At 38.1% G+C, this 15,885-nt stretch overlaps 1 protein-coding gene across 1 annotated transcript in view; it reads left to right on the top strand.

Moving 5' to 3' along the window:
* The window catches only part of cdk14 (cyclin dependent kinase 14), a 94,136-nt gene that overhangs the window by 30,080 nt on the left and 48,171 nt on the right, over nucleotides 1–15,885 (top strand). Inside the window, exons 3-4 of the mRNA XM_008324066.3 lie at nucleotides 14,250–14,495; nucleotides 15,797–15,885. The exon at nucleotides 15,797–15,885 is cut by the window's right edge and continues 9 nt beyond it. Coding sequence (XP_008322288.2) covers nucleotides 14,250–14,495; nucleotides 15,797–15,885 — 335 coding nt within the window. The remainder of the gene's footprint in view (nucleotides 1–14,249; nucleotides 14,496–15,796) is intronic.

Here is a 15,885-nt window from a genome sequence, read left to right as displayed (position 1 = left end):
TAATATATATGCTATATATACATGTAAATGCATTGTAAATATATATATATATATATATATATATATATATATATTATATTTTTTATAATTTGAAAAATATTGTAATAAATCATTTAGTTTCTGGCTTACTTCTACATGCAGCACTGTCTGTGTGTATAACCTGTCCGACTTCCATTATACACTGGCCAGACCAACTTCACCAGGCTGTGCATTGTTCTTTCGCCCTGTCTCACCTCATACACCCTGACGAACCCTCTACTCACCCCCGTGGCCCCACTGTGTGTTTTTCCCCTTCTGCCTCCATCTGCTGGCAGAGCTATTTGTGTGTAAGATTAAATAATGAATGACCTACAGCCAGCAACGCCCCCATGGACACACACACTGACTCTCCTGTACGCTTGCACACACATGGGATCTACGTGTGTGTGTGTGTGTGGTGTTCATTTGTTCTGGTTTTAACTGATCATCTTCTTCCTCAGATTGGAAATCCAACCTTGTTTGGATCCAATCTGATGGTGGATTTCACACCTTCCTGCCTCAGCAGAACAACAGTCGCCATGATGTGGTTCCTGTAGCAACAAGCCTGTCAGTCAAGGTCATCCAGTCAGAATGAGATCCAGGGGTGAGGGGGGTGGGGGTGAAACACATTGGGGTGAAAGTGAGTGTGGGTGAGAATGAGAACAAAGACAGACATCTCTATGTGAAGATTTTCATTGTTTGAGCGAGTGCAGTGTGATTTGGGCGACAGCTCTGAGAATCCAGGCAACAATGAAGAAATAGCAATGGATTTTCAATATGTTGAGTTTATGCTGGGTTAAATTTGGAAAGGTGATAATTCACAGCTCAGAGTGGACTCAGGGTTGACGTCTTTTTATAATTCATCTTTAAAAGTAAAAGGATGAAATGAAATGGATATTGATTAGACTGTGGCATCAATCTCTCCGTCCCATAAATGAATGAGTTCTTCACAAAGTGAAGTCCAACCGAGGCCAGAGGTGTTTGTTTCAATATGTTACAACTCTCAAGGGACCAACGGAGTTTAATTTATGTTTCCTCAGTGTACACACTCAGTATTTTGGAGTATTTTCTCACTTTTACTCATCTTCCATCTCTAATATTCCTATTCTGACGGAGCAGCAGTTGTACAGAAGAGGGAAAAACAATGGGTCGGCTATGGCTGTTTAAGTAATGTGATAAAACAACGTGGGATGTTTGATTCACTGACTTATATTATGTCAGTTCCCAGCCTGAACTTCCAGAAGTTAAAACAGCAAACAAATCTCTCTTTCATAATATTTAAAACCCAGTTTCTAAATCCCAAGTACTTCGAGCTCCTTTTTTTAGATAAAAAACTTTTGTACTGCTGCAGATTTAATGTTGCGAGTTTATCACAACACTTGTTAAAATGTTCTCTTTGCATTGACAATGCAGCCCATTAAAATGGAACAGGTAAAACAATAGCTGCTTCCTGTGCAGCACCTGAGCTCTGTGAATTTTAAAAATGTCTTACAAACAAAACTGTATTGAATTTTGAACTCGAGGAGATAGTGGGGGCAGTAGAGGAGAGAGTCGATACAGACCAAACAATAAATCACGAAGATTATGTCTGCAGTTATATGAAAATCCAAAGTATAAGATAAAAGTCTTCTCCTTAACAAAGGTTTTGAATAGATAACCCAAGTTGTTTGATGGTTAAAACTGAACTAATATATGTATAATTAACCAACAAGAGAATAATACGATACTTACTTACATTCTGGCATATGGAAAATCACATTTTCCAAAACAAATATGTAATATTGGGCCACAAAGAAATGGCAAGAGATTACTCGGTGATTCGTGATTCTAAAAGTTGTTCTCAGAAAAAAAAAAGAATAAATAGTTTGAAGTGAGCCCAAAAAAGTTAAATCAACCATCGATTTAGCCCAAATTATTAGTAGGAAATCTAAGAACTGAAATAGAGTGAAACTGAAACAACAGTAGTAGAATAATAATAATATACACAAATAAAGCAACTGTATTTAAAAAGCAATTAAAAAAAACATTTAGAAAAAAACACACTAAACGATTGGGCAAATCAAAAGGATAGTTATAGGTTAGCATGTGAGGGAGCATCAGCCAGAAAAGGTGTTGAAATGTAAAAAATATACTTCATCTATAGTTGTTAACATATATGTGCATCCATATTATTGCACAATCAATGATACAGTGAATATATGTATATGTCAGGCAAATTAATTACAAGTATCTAGTTCAGTTATCACCGCTGCACTTCTGGTGCCAGAGGGACTGGGGAATATAGGTCTGTATATCATCTGAGTGTTTTGTGATACTGGAAGAAATACATTCCAGTGGGTTTGGTTTGTCCTGGTTATAAAAGCTCAGTTAAATGACTCTGACACTGCTGCAGCCTTGAGGACAAAAATGAGTGAAGAAGATAAGATATTTATAGCTAGATTTTGGCTCTTTTTGGGAAGTGACTCCTAGGAAAACTGCCAAGGAATCACTGTTCCCTGAACTACTGTCTTGTCATACTGTTCTAAGTATCATTTACTAAAAGAACTTGTCTAAATAATCAAATGTCCACTGCAGAGTTGGCCAGGTGTTCAACACAATATTTAATTTTTGTAAATTTGGTTAGAAACATTTTGCCATTTTTATCTGGAGAGAAAACCTACTGATGAGGGATACTTGACAACATACATAATGCTTTTTTTTTCTCTTTGAGTGGTTTTTACGCCTCATTATCGTAACGTTTCCAGCTGTATTACTCTCATTCACCCATGTGTTCTGTTACATTTCTCTCCAGTGCAAATCACTAGTTGTATCGATTTTTTTTTCCTGCTTTAAAATGATACAAATTTAAACAAGGATACGATTCAATATGACATGGTATGACTTGATACAACTAGACCTCTGTTGTCAGTGTAGAATTGGCAAAGGATAATTTTTGGGTTAAGATGGCATCATAGTTTACCGACCGTTTTCCTGCACCACATTCAAGTACTTCTCTGCTATACCTGATGTATCAATAAGAACAAATATTTTAGATTTTGTACTTTATCTGGATTCATGTCATTAGTCAAAGTCATTATTCATTAACATATAACAAATAACATTAAAATACAAAAAGAATGCCTTCATTCAAGATTTTTTTAAATTCCTCTCTTCTTTAATGAATAAAAAGTAAATCCATAAAATAAACATACATCTATAAAGATTAATATAGGCATTCATTTATATAGGTATAATATAGGTATTTTATTTTTAAATACCATTTTTAATTGACTAATTCATTATTTAAATATGCATTAGGTTTTTTTTTATTAATGCTGCACAGAATTAAATTTCTAACATTTTTATATTTTCATGATGCTTTAATGGATATTGAGTCTGTGTCTGGAGCTGAAGAGTCATGAGCCAGCTGATAAAGAGCTGCTACAGCCTTTGCTTATCATGTGTCTTCTTACATAAAAAAATAAGAATAAAAAAATCCACATCAGTTCATTTCCACTGAGCTCAGCTCAGATTCACATACAGAGCTTTTATGCCATGGTTGCATCACTGTAGCCTCACCTGCTAACCATCACTGCTGCAGACTCTGTTTGCTTCCTTAAACTCCTCTGGACTGTACCATTTCACCCGTGTGCAGGGATCCTCTAGGATTCAGGATGTCTCTCGCAGAGATCCTTTTTTTGTCTCCCATCTGCTACGTTGCACCCTTCTCTAATCCCCTCCCTCCATGTTCCTAACGAGCCTCGGAATCACAGTCCGTTGAGGCTGGTGGCTAGATGAAAACAACACAGTCTCCGAATAGCTTCTGCTGCCTCGGATTTCACTCCCCCACTCTCCTGCTTATAGTACAATCTCATCATTTCCAGCTTGCAAGAGAGCGGAAGAGAGAGAGTGTGAGGGAGGGAAAGGGAAAAAGAGAGAGTGACAGAGAGAAAGATACAGGGAGGGAGATGTTTTGAGCAGGTTTGCAGGGCGAGTGCTTGGCTTGAATGCATTCTGTCTGCTCTTTAGAGACTTCCAGGTGAGCTGTTCCTTCCTTGAAGGTAAGAAGGAGACTGAGATTCTGGCTTGTTGTAATCTGCATCCATTGTCATCGTTTCCCCATCCCCGTCTGTTCCCTTTTGCTTTGGATGCATCGTTCTGTGGGAGTGTGTGTGTGAGAGACTGAACATGAACACTATCCCCTACACACACACACACACACCAACACCAACAGTAGAAGATTATGTGCAGCCATACATGTGTTAATGTATTGACAGATCAGACATAGGTCGTAGTTGTGTGTTGGAGATGTAACTGCCTAAGTGTCTCTGTTGTCTTTTCTGTTTTGGAGTCTTCTGGGTGTGCTGATGTGAGTTCCCGTGCTAGCATGACAGCTATAAGTGGATGGGCCACCTGAGTCTCAGTGCATGCCCAACAGGGAGGATGTGACAAGTCACTCTGGGATCTTCACCAAGTCTTTAATGAGAGAACAGGGGTTCTGCTGGGAAGATGCTGTGGAAAGAACAGAGACGGGCCATTTACCATCTGTGGCAACGTTTTCTTTTGACGCGTAGTGAGTCTTTCTGTAGGGCCATATGCAGCTCCTGGTGAAAACAGTAGGCCAGTCCCTTTGGAAAAACAAAATAGAGGAGGAATACGGAAGGGGAGCTGAAAGACGAGTAGGAGTATCATGTGTTTGCGAGTGGATAAGTGTTGGCAGGACACAGAGCCAAGGCTAAGTGTAACAGAAGAGTGACCAAAGCTAATTTTGTTAGAAACCTTTAAAAAAACAAATGCAAAAACACTTAGTGTACTGTAGTACTGTATGGTTTGTATCACTGTTCTGTATTGTTGTTGCTTCAAGTGTTCAGTTGACTTCAGACGTTGTTGCAAAGAGTTGTTAAAACACTTGTGCAGGCGGCCATGTTTGTACCTGTTGTCAGCACTGGAAGGTGGGAAACACTTTCTGTAGACAGACTGCTTGATTGGATGATTAGTAGTAATGGGTTAACCAGGGTTAAAACACTTCAAACTGTCCACAAAAAAGACACATCTGGAAAGGAAGATTGTGAACTACTGCTACTGCAAAATTAAGTGTTAGGGTAGGTTTAGACATGTTTAAAGTAAAACATTTATAAAAGGAATTATAGTGTTTGTGTCAGTGCACATATAAAATCCTTATAATAATAATTTCATCTTTTTCCTTCCTGCCCCTGTACTTGCCTAATTAGCTTAGATTGTCCTGTGTGTACATGGTGGAAAAGCATAATACTTACATTTTTATGTTAGAATAAACTGTAACATAAGTTGAAGGAAGAATTTAAACTAATTATAAACGAATTTGCCTACTCATGAATGAAGCATTGTTAGGAAAGGCAACTTAATTGACCGTTTATACCTAACTAGCAAAGGAAAATGGTATTTGTTTTTAAGAAGATTATAAAGCCTGTGTTAAATAGATCCTACATTTAACTTGTGCCTTGATGATATACCCACACCACCAGATTACTTCAGTTAACTTCAAAAGTCAGGTCAAGTTGAAGTGTTTTGGTAACCTCAACTTGAAAATGTGGTTTAAATGGTTAGATACAGGGCCTGTGATTGGACGATGTCCTTTGTACCAGTGGACATCCATTGACTGATGTAACTGATGTACACTAACACTGTTGTTGCACCCACATTGGTACATCTCGGCTCACTGAACAAACATCACTTACTGCCAGGTGCATTAGCACTAACATTAAGACACGTCAATATTATCATATACTTTTCCATTTCTTGATATTGGCACAGATAGCAAGTAGCTGTGAGTAGATGATTCCAGAGATATTTCCAGTGGCGACGGGGTTTTCCAATTGTTGTCCATCTGTGAAGGTTACGTGAAGTCTTAAGTCTATTTGATGCCAGGAATATAGATTATTCAGCTGCTTGCAATTTTAAATGCTGTTATGAACTGGGCTTCTGTTGGGTTGTACATCCATCTCGGCCCTTGTAACTCCTCTTCAAGGAGTAGAGAAGTGTTTAAAGGGGGAATTAGGTTAAGCCTAAGGCAGTGTAGGAGCAAGGTTTAGTTCAAAGAAATGAGTTTCTTCATCTGTCTGCTTTTAAACCTGTTCTATTTTTAAAATCCAACCCCGCATGTAATGTTCCTACCCAGGCATGTTTACCTGACTCTGTGCTACGCTACAACCAATACCTGCACACCAACTAAATACAGAGATTCGGTGCTGCTTGTACTGGCTTCTGCAAGGATCTCTATTCGAGTGCACGACCTGCAAACAGGCCTCTGACAGGCACAACCAGTGTCTTTATTGGAATACAATTCCCCTGAGAGTTAGTGTGATAGTGAGTGAGGGGCACTGGATGTAATTCATATGAAGTGGCTTCAAAATGAAGGTGTTCGTTAAAGTGGCACTCGTAGTAATGAGTCAGCAGCGTCCCATTACTCATGATATCCACACCAGCTTCTATTATTATGCTGATTTTGTCAAAAAAATGTTGTTTAAATTGGATCTGCCCTTTTATCTTGGTACTTTTTTTTCACAGAGCTTCCTGAACTGTGACATAGAAAATGGTGATCTTAAAAAGTTTAGAACAGAACAAAAAGAAAAGCTGCATTGTACTGTAGTGTGGTTTCTGTGATAAGAACTTAATCCAATGCACCATGCTGTACTAGTGTACGGAGAGTCTGTAATAAATCATTAGAGTAGCATTAGTCCAATGGGCGACATAATAAAAACAATTACCACCTGCATTATAGTGTGATTAGTGTTCAGTGTACAGTTGCTCTCTTTGCTAAAGAATTCCTACTCTGTCTGTGCTCCTGGCTCGAGTTTCAGTCCCTACGTGACATTATTGAAGATGCTCAGGAATAGACGCTAACAGGGGTTGTAAGGAGAGAAGTCGGACGGGGTGAAGTCTCGCCACGCTCCTGCTTTCTCCCAAGTAGTTGGAAGGTGGAAGCTGCCGGGAAGCCAGCCAGTTTAATCATTTATATGCCTGTTTTTATGGCATTTCAATCAAAAGCAATGGCCAGATGTACTAATCAGGACACAGAAGGTCTCTCTGCACATTTTCTCCTCTAAGAACTCTGCTGGACCACAGAAACCTCCCTCATCCAAATGGAGATGCCATTTGGCACAGGCCATTGAGTTTACACCACGAAACCATTTGGAATCAGAGATATGATGCACAATTTGTAGGACACAACAGATGCTGTGAGAAATAAACAAGAGGCTGTGAAACCTGCTGAGTCATTGAGTAGTGTGTGAGCATCACAAAGCAGGACAACAGCCTGCACTATAATGGATGAAATTAATTTGTCGTCACTTCATGAAATATATCGTTGTTTTTGGCTATAACAAATCACTGAAGTCACGAGTAAAACCCATTTTAGAAAAATTCTGTTAAAGCAAAGAGGGGATTTATGTAAGCACTGCCTGAGATAAAATTTCCCATTTATCTGTAAATAGAAGAAGACAGGTTTGCTGTCAGCAAGCAAACTGTCGTACGGACAGATGTGAAACCAAACCATCCAAATACTCCACTTTTCCACTATCTGTCAAATACAAATGACCTCATTCTTGTAAAAAGACACTGAACACAGATGCATTATTATTACAAAGATTATAGCAGCATATTCTTCCTTGTTGCTATTAATCAACAACAAATGTTAATTTTTTGAAATTATATCAGTGTATTCCAGATAGTTGTTGTTTGTACACACCAGTACTCAACTGTGTAAACAAAAAGCAATTGAATCATATCGAGCATCCTTTGTATTAGTCCCGTGTTCTCCACGACTGTTAAACATTATTTCAGATCAAATTTAAATATATTTACATACTAATAAGCAGAACTGTTTGTGTGTGTTATTCCGTTTAGGTCAATATTACCATTTTTTTTTTAAGTTAAAAAGTAACATTAGCAGCACTATAGTAGATGTGCCCCTAAAGAATGGTGTAATAAACTAGCAGAGAATTCTGTTTTGCCCTAATCCAGCATTGCAGTTGTGTGTCTTTGAGATCACTGAGCTTCCGTCACACAACAGTAACCAGGTGTTTGTATCTCATCTGTAGTTGAAGCTGAAGCCCAGGCTTGGTGATATGGAGCTTTACGGCTCAGTATCAGCTCCATCCCTGCTTTCCATTGGATAAGGTCATGTCCTTCATTTTACCAAAACATCACAGACGTTTATGTTCCACAGCTGCTCCTGGGCCTCAGACCATTTCATATTTGATTTTGTATCATTCCCCTGGGCAAATGTAAGGCCGTTATACAGGATCATGCAACTGTTCCCCAGTACTTGTGGATGTTCTATGTTGTTTTAGTGGAGATAAGAAAGGGAGAAAACCATTTCTGATCAAAACAATTGTCTCTGCTACAAGAAAGACCGTTAGCACGCTGTTACTGCACTGTACTCGTGTATCTTGTATATTTTTTGTGTTTTACTGTGAATCTCTAGCCTACAGTAATGTATTAAGGCAATATTTCCATTTCCAGCTTCAGGGACTGTTTAAATCCTTAAAATGAAACCCATTATCATTACAGCAATGATCAAAGATCCACTCCACATATGGTAGCTGTGTATGTATGGAAATCTACGAAATGTTAGGTCACTTTTACCTTTTAACCTTTTTTTTCTCAAGTGCATGTAAATTATGTAAAATATGATAGAAGAAGGAATTGCACACAAAATACAGGTAAGCTAAAGAATAAACACCATTTATAATTATTTAATAGACAATTCAAAGAACAGCAACATTTCAATGTTAATATCATATATTTGGTTCCATTAAGCCAGCATCCACACTGCAACTTGGTGATTTAAATGTACTAAATCTCCTGTTTCCAGAATATTGAACCATGATCCTGCTTACAAAAGAGTCCACAAGCTTTGACATCCTATTGTTGCTTTACTACTTCAGAATACCTGACCTGGACGACTGAGACATCCATTGACATTTGACCTCAGTGTTCAACCAAGCAAAGAAGTCCAATCCTTCACAGCATGTGTTTCCATAACAAAATTCCTGATTACCTTTTGTTCTTCTGTTACTTATGGCTCAACAACCAAAGCTGGGTGAACTGTACACATATAAGTCAGTACATGTATGACCGTCACACCACTCTCAAGGTGAAGGACTATTCTACTTTATTTATTTCACTTATATCAGAAGAATAATTTAATATAACTATGTTGCGTTCCCTAACCCACTGTGGAGTGTGTTTTGTCAGGAGTCGTGTCTGCTCACAGCCAGAGAGGAGGCTTCCATTGTTATGTTGACTTAACTGCAGATGACAACACTATCAACAGCTCAGCAGGAGAGTTTTGCAGCGGAGTTTCATAACTGACCTATCACCTATGAGCTCCGTCTTTATGTCCAAGTCTATTTTTCAATTCTGCACACCCACAGACACTGCATGAATAGGTTTTTCCATTGTTCAGCCAAGAAGGCTGCAGGAGACATTCACAGAGAATGTGCCACAATTATAAAAAACACCCTTTATGATGAGGGGATAGTTAATAGAACACCATATTATGGTGGCAATTTGGCATTTAACTTTTTAGTTTCATTAGTAACTGCTGTGTCTGGTTTGAAAATAAAAAATCAACATGTATTTTAATAGAAAACTGTGACCACATCTCCAAAAAAACCCAAAAGTATTACATGTCAATATAATACAGTATATAGTCAATATCCAATCATATACAGTCATGTGGAAACTTTTCATTAAAGCACTTAGTCACTACTATCAGCTTAGAAAATAGAAATTAATTATTAACTGACTCTATTTCTAGAATAAACAAAGGTGTACTTTGGAATTCAGAAATAATTTCTGAATAAAGTATAATATGGATCTAATTTTGTGGACAAATATTTGGTGTATTTGAGAGTTCATATCGACTACAGTGGAAGCCTTACAAGTCTGTTTGATCCAAGTTTGTTCACTTTTAGCAGAAATTCATTTTACAAAATGTATCTGTGGTTACAAATTGCCATTGTGTAGGTGAAGGGATTTTGCTACAGTAACCATATGTGGACGACACAATCCTCTGTTTAAATCTATAACCATTTTGTAATCCTGTGGTCAGTGAACCCAAGCAGGGCCCATCTGGATCTGCCCTGCAGGGACGATCGGAGTCTTTCATCCTTGTAAAACAAAAGTGTTAAAACTCTCTTCATTATTATCTGAAGGGCATTGAGAAAGTACAAAGTAATGGCTTGATTCCTGTTGGCTTTGACTGGAGTCTGATTTAAAGCAATATGGGAAAGTGGCAACTCAAGTCTGCCAAAAAATGCAGCACATTAAATTATTAAAATAATGAATAAAAAGAACAGAAAATGCCAAATGATAAATCATTTTAGTTCTGTGCGGAGATCTTTAAAGTTGAAGAATAATTTAAAAAGTTTTAAAAGTTAAGTCTGTAGGAGACTTCAATTACTGTTTATCAATCCCCTGCAGAAGGTGCTAAATCTCAGTTTACATGCCCGTGTGCGTGAGTTAAGTGTATTTGTACAAGATTATTGTTTGAGGTAAATGTAAACTTATGAAATGAAAACTAAATAAATAAATATTACAATGAGTATATCAGGCCTGGAGGACAATGAGAACAGGAGGCAAAATAAATGATGCTTGGTTAACCATTATCAAATTTATTCGACAAAAATAATATCAAGTTTTTAAAAAAAAATGAAATCTTTAAAAGCATTGAATAGTCCATTGTCAAAGTTCTTCCAATAATCACGTTTAGTTCAAATCTGTGTTTAAAAACTCAGGCCAAGTGTAAAAGCTGCTGCTGTGTTAATGGAGGCTCCAGCTATTTTTAGCGTGAACACACACATTCACACACATACACAGCTTTATCTCTGTGTTGAGGAACACTGAATCTGGGGCTGGTTCTTTCCAGACACTGGTTCTGTCTACGAGTACAACACAGTTTGTTTGTTTTTTTTCCCCGACTTAAAGGTGTTGTAAGTGCCCTGAGTTTGACTGCTGTTTGTCAAATATTAGTATTTATAGTTTCTAACACATCCCCAGACTTAAAGTCTCTTTTTAATGTAGCAAAGTTTGATTTAAAGAACACAAATTTTAGAAGACTGTAATTTAATGACTTTCTGAAGAACCATCTACTTTTATCAGGTTTCTCTACTTCCCAAATTAACATTTTGTCATACACATTTTTCTATGCATAAATAAATATGCATAAATTGAAGAGGTTAAAGGAACCCCATCTTCTGTGCATGGATGGACTTCAGGCTGATGTTTTTCCATTCTCTCCATCAGCGTGTATCATTTGAGCCTATAATAATGAACTGGGGCAAGTTGATAGCTCTGCTTTGTCTCTATAAAATGGAAATGCATTCACACAGTAGGTTAGGCCCCAGTGTGGCCAAGTTAACAGGTTGATAGCTGTGTGTTAGCAGAGCACGCAGAGGCTGACTCCATGCTTGATTTCCCCGTCATGGCCTCCGTGCCCCGTGTCATCGTTCACACTAATATCATCAGTAACTACTCCACTGGACACAGTTGCATTAACTGGGCCCTGCCCATTGTGTTACTGCCTGCCTTTTCCATTACAACATGACAACTCTCAGATAAGATTAATCCCAAATGATCCCTGCAGCGGGTTGGGGTCAATGCAACAGCTTTGAATTAATTATAGAGAGGAACAACAATGCTGTTCATCAAGGTTTGTTTATATATGTGTGCATGTGTGCAGTTAATGAGAGAGGTAATGATTAAAGATGCTGTACTTCACCCGGAATCGATACAGTGTAATTGTATCTCAGGGATCATGACGGGGCGTTGATCTATCAAGGAGTCCACATCTCTGTAAGTGGACATCAATTCTTTACACTATAATAAGTCCTAGCTGAGAACATCTCTCATCAACTGTTAGCTTGAGCCTGGAAAGGTTTAATCAGTCACTGTTAACGATCTTCACTTTGACAAAGAATGAGAAAAACTCCTCATTCCAATTTATGACATTGTCGTCAGCATATTTCATCATGTGCATGCTATACTTTAGAATAAGTTCCTGTTCTACATTTTAGACCGTGTGTTGCTATGCTAACAATTTTAATGTTTCTCTGAATATCCACAACTACCTCCAAAATAATAATTCAAATTAATATTATTTACCTTTATTTTCGACAACTTTGTTATGGAATATCACTTCCCATTACGGCCATGTTGCAAACAAGCAAAGGCGATGAAAGTCTAAGGATATCCTGTACAGACAGGATCACATTCCAAGTTCACAGGAAGTTATTGAACCTTCCACAGTATAACCAGGTCATTTATTGGAGATCATATTAGAGACAACTTGATGAGTTGTTTAGTCGTTATGGTTCTGTACAAAAATAAATACATAATTTAAACACTAATAAATCTTTGATTATTCCACATGGAGAGTACTTTCTACGCAGCAGGATATCAATACACACTGTACCGCTAAGTTAAATAATTCACAGCTCACATGTAACTATCTTGTGTCCAGTTCTGTAAGAAGAAAGCAACGTTACATTCCTTATGTAACCAAGAACAGTGTCACTACAAAATATAATAATAATGATTTAATAGAACTGGCATAAAAAGGTTGTTGTAATTTGTTTGCTTCTTTTGAGTCTTTTCGCCTCTGCTGGAATGTTTCAGAACATCTGCAAAGAAATAACCTAGCTAAGGAGCAAACATGTTTAGATACAAAAAGTGTATGTTTTTTTTCACCTCTGATACAGTAATACGTTGTTTTCTTATTTATATATATATATATATTATTTATTTTATGCTTCGTCCAACTTTTTTAAAGGTTTCACTGCTTTCTTGTACTTCCTGGCCTACCTTTAAATGTCCCCAGTAATAGTACCTTGGACTTGGTAAACCTTTAGTAAAACTCATCTTCCTCTGAACTTGTACAAAATCTATTTATTGGTATCATTTGGACTTAGTTTGTTGAGCACATTAGCATTCAGTTTAGCATGTCATTGTATTGTTATTGTTTTAGCTCATGTTTCCAGTTCCTTTTGTGTAAAAGTAAATAGAAAAATGGATTTGGTTTCATGCAGTCAGATTATGCCATATTTAAAACTAGAGCTTAAATACTTTTAGACATAAAATACATTTTCAATACTGTGTAATGGCTGTCTTTATGTTGACAGCAGATATTTTACCACCATAACATAACAACATCAAACATTACAAGCTTTAGTTTTTTGTAAATTGGGTTTCAACCCACTGTTAAAAATGAGCACATCACACAGGACGGGGATTCTGTATGTTTTAGTTTTGGCTTCTTGTTGTGTGATGAAACCTGGCCCAAGTTAAACAGGCCTGTAACTGCAAGACGACTCCTGCTTGTGTGTTAGGGTAATTAGAAGTTCTTCCTGCAGGGGAGCCCGGGTTTAAATATTTAATCTGAGTGGAGCTCGTGGCAAAACATGTCATGCCGCCTGCGTCTTTTGTGTTCAGTGTACACAGTCCGCGGTGGAGGAGCAGCTGGTAAGGAGCTTCGTGTTGGAACTTGGATGTGAAGTGTGGAGAGTGGGGTGTGTGAGCCCAGCACTGGGTTTATAGAGGACTGTGTCACCGATATGGAGATGTGCGCTGCTGATAAGGTGAAATTTGCAAATGGAGAGTTTCTGAGGCAGAACCGATGACAGTGAGTGTGTGTGTGTTCCCGGTATAACAATGTGAGACTGGAGACGTTTTGATTAGAGAAAATCGAGACAGAGATAAAAAAACACCCTCAGCAGAGGGTAACAACAACATTCTGGCAGGAAAGAAAGAGGCCTAGGCCGACAGAAAGATGAAAAGAAGCAGCGTTCAGTGTGTAGAGAACGTTGGATGATGACCACACAGGTTATCATCCAACGTTCTAATCTACAGTACAACCATGACGTCCAACTTACATTAGGCTTTACTTTAAATACTTTCACAACATTTAGCTGTATTTGTGACATCTTGTCTTTTAGCATTTATTTAGCTATTTTAGCTTTCTTTTCTAATACTGTTTTGATGTTATTATGGCTACCTTATTCCTGGGGAAACTGGGGAAATGGTTGTGGTAAACAACTAGGAATCGAACAGAAGATGTAAGGCACAAACACTAACCACTCTTCTTGCATGTGGCCAATGTTTTTGTTGATATATTGCATTTAATGAACCTGATAAACATCCAGTTCATTAAAAAAGACAACAATGGTCTTCTTTAATATTCCTTTATGTCCTTTCTCTCTGTGCTGTAACAGATATGTGTCACAAAGATGTCCACACGCAGCTGCCAGGGATCAGACTCGGTCATCAAGCCCCTGGACACCATCCCTGAGGACAAGAAGGTGAGAGTTCAGCGCACGCAGAGCGGCTTTGACCCATTTGAGAAGCCTGCCAGTCAGGTGAAGAGGGTCCACTCTGAAAACAATGCATGCATCAACGCCAAGAGTTCATCCGCTGGCAAGGAATCTCCAAAGCTGCGTCGACACTCCAGTCCAAGTTCTGTAAGTGCAGATTTCCAGAGTCACAGTCCTGTAAAAAACTTCTGAATATGTGTGGTCAGCCACTGTGCTGTTTAAAAAAGTAAACCCTTTCAGATACTTTTGGTTTTTTTTAACTGCATTACAGAGACATTGCATTTTTTCTGACAAGATTTATTTAGGAATATGATCCAGAGACGTCAATAGCCAAAAAAGTTAAATCAACATGCTTCTCTCTTAGTATTTAGATAGAAAGATAGGTAGATAAATACCACATGACGGAAATGAACAGCTGGCCTCATGTTCACATTCTAATAAAGGCAAAAACAAAGTGGATTTTCTAATCGTGCAAATTGGATTTTCAGGTTTTCATACATGAATGTTTTCCAATCATTTTTCCTTCAAATGTTGAACGCCTAATGAATGCACACAAATTAGATGTAATACGTGTCATATGAGGCTGGACCGACTGCATGCACACAAATTAGATGTAATACGTGTACCTGCCAGCATCACTGCCAGCATCACTGCCAGACATTAATGAATTGCTTCTTCCCTGATTATGAAATGTGTACATTCTCTGTTGTGTTTAGACTGGGGGGAAAATATCACAAATGGTGACAACATTTTGGATTTAAAATATTGTCAAGTCAGTGGAGGTGGAGATGGAGACAGAGATTCTGGAGACCAATTTTGTTTTCAAATTTTGATTTTAAATCAATTGTCTGATCAAAAAGGGAACTTACTGTCCCTAATACTAATACTAGAATTTGCAGAAGAAACATATTTGATATGAATTTTTCAAAATGATCTGTGATGTTTACACCTCGGCCTCACTGGACCTAGAAGCCCCTAAAAACCCCGATAAAAACCACATTCTTTATGATATCCCCAGCCTGAGCGGGCTTTTATAGTGACATGTTTATAAACGATCTCCCAATAAGTTATAGTTTTATATTTTGCTGGAACTCATTCATCCCTGGGCTTTATCCCCTCACAGGTGTGATTACAAACGCTTTTCTTCCCCAACTGTCGAGATAGTGAAAAGTCTTATGAGATGAAAAGTTATGAGTTGGCCGTAAAATGAAAGCAGTCTTGAGTTCTCTCATGAAGGTTGTGAATTCTCACTTCATCCTCGTCTTGGCTGGCATTACACGGCAGTGGTGGCACTGTGGGAAGCGCTCCTCATTTTCATCTCACTCACAGGCGTGTAATGTCTGCTGCTCTGGGAAAATAACCCTGAGAGTCTTTTTCTTCTGCTGTGTTATCACTCTGATCCTATCACCTTAGCTTCATCTTCCTGTCTCCTTCTGTCTCCTCGTCAGCCCACAAGCCCCAAATTTGGAAAGGCGGACTCCTATGAGAAGCTGGAGAAGCTGGGAGAAGGTTCATATGCCACAGTGTACAAGGGAAA

Source organism: Cynoglossus semilaevis, chromosome 13 (assembly GCF_000523025.1).
Source record: "Cynoglossus semilaevis isolate Cse_v1.0 chromosome 13, Cse_v1.0, whole genome shotgun sequence".
Taxonomy (NCBI): domain Eukaryota; kingdom Metazoa; phylum Chordata; class Actinopteri; order Pleuronectiformes; family Cynoglossidae; genus Cynoglossus; species Cynoglossus semilaevis.
Note: the sequence above shows the minus strand (reverse complement) of the source record. Positions and strands in the feature narration are given on the sequence as shown.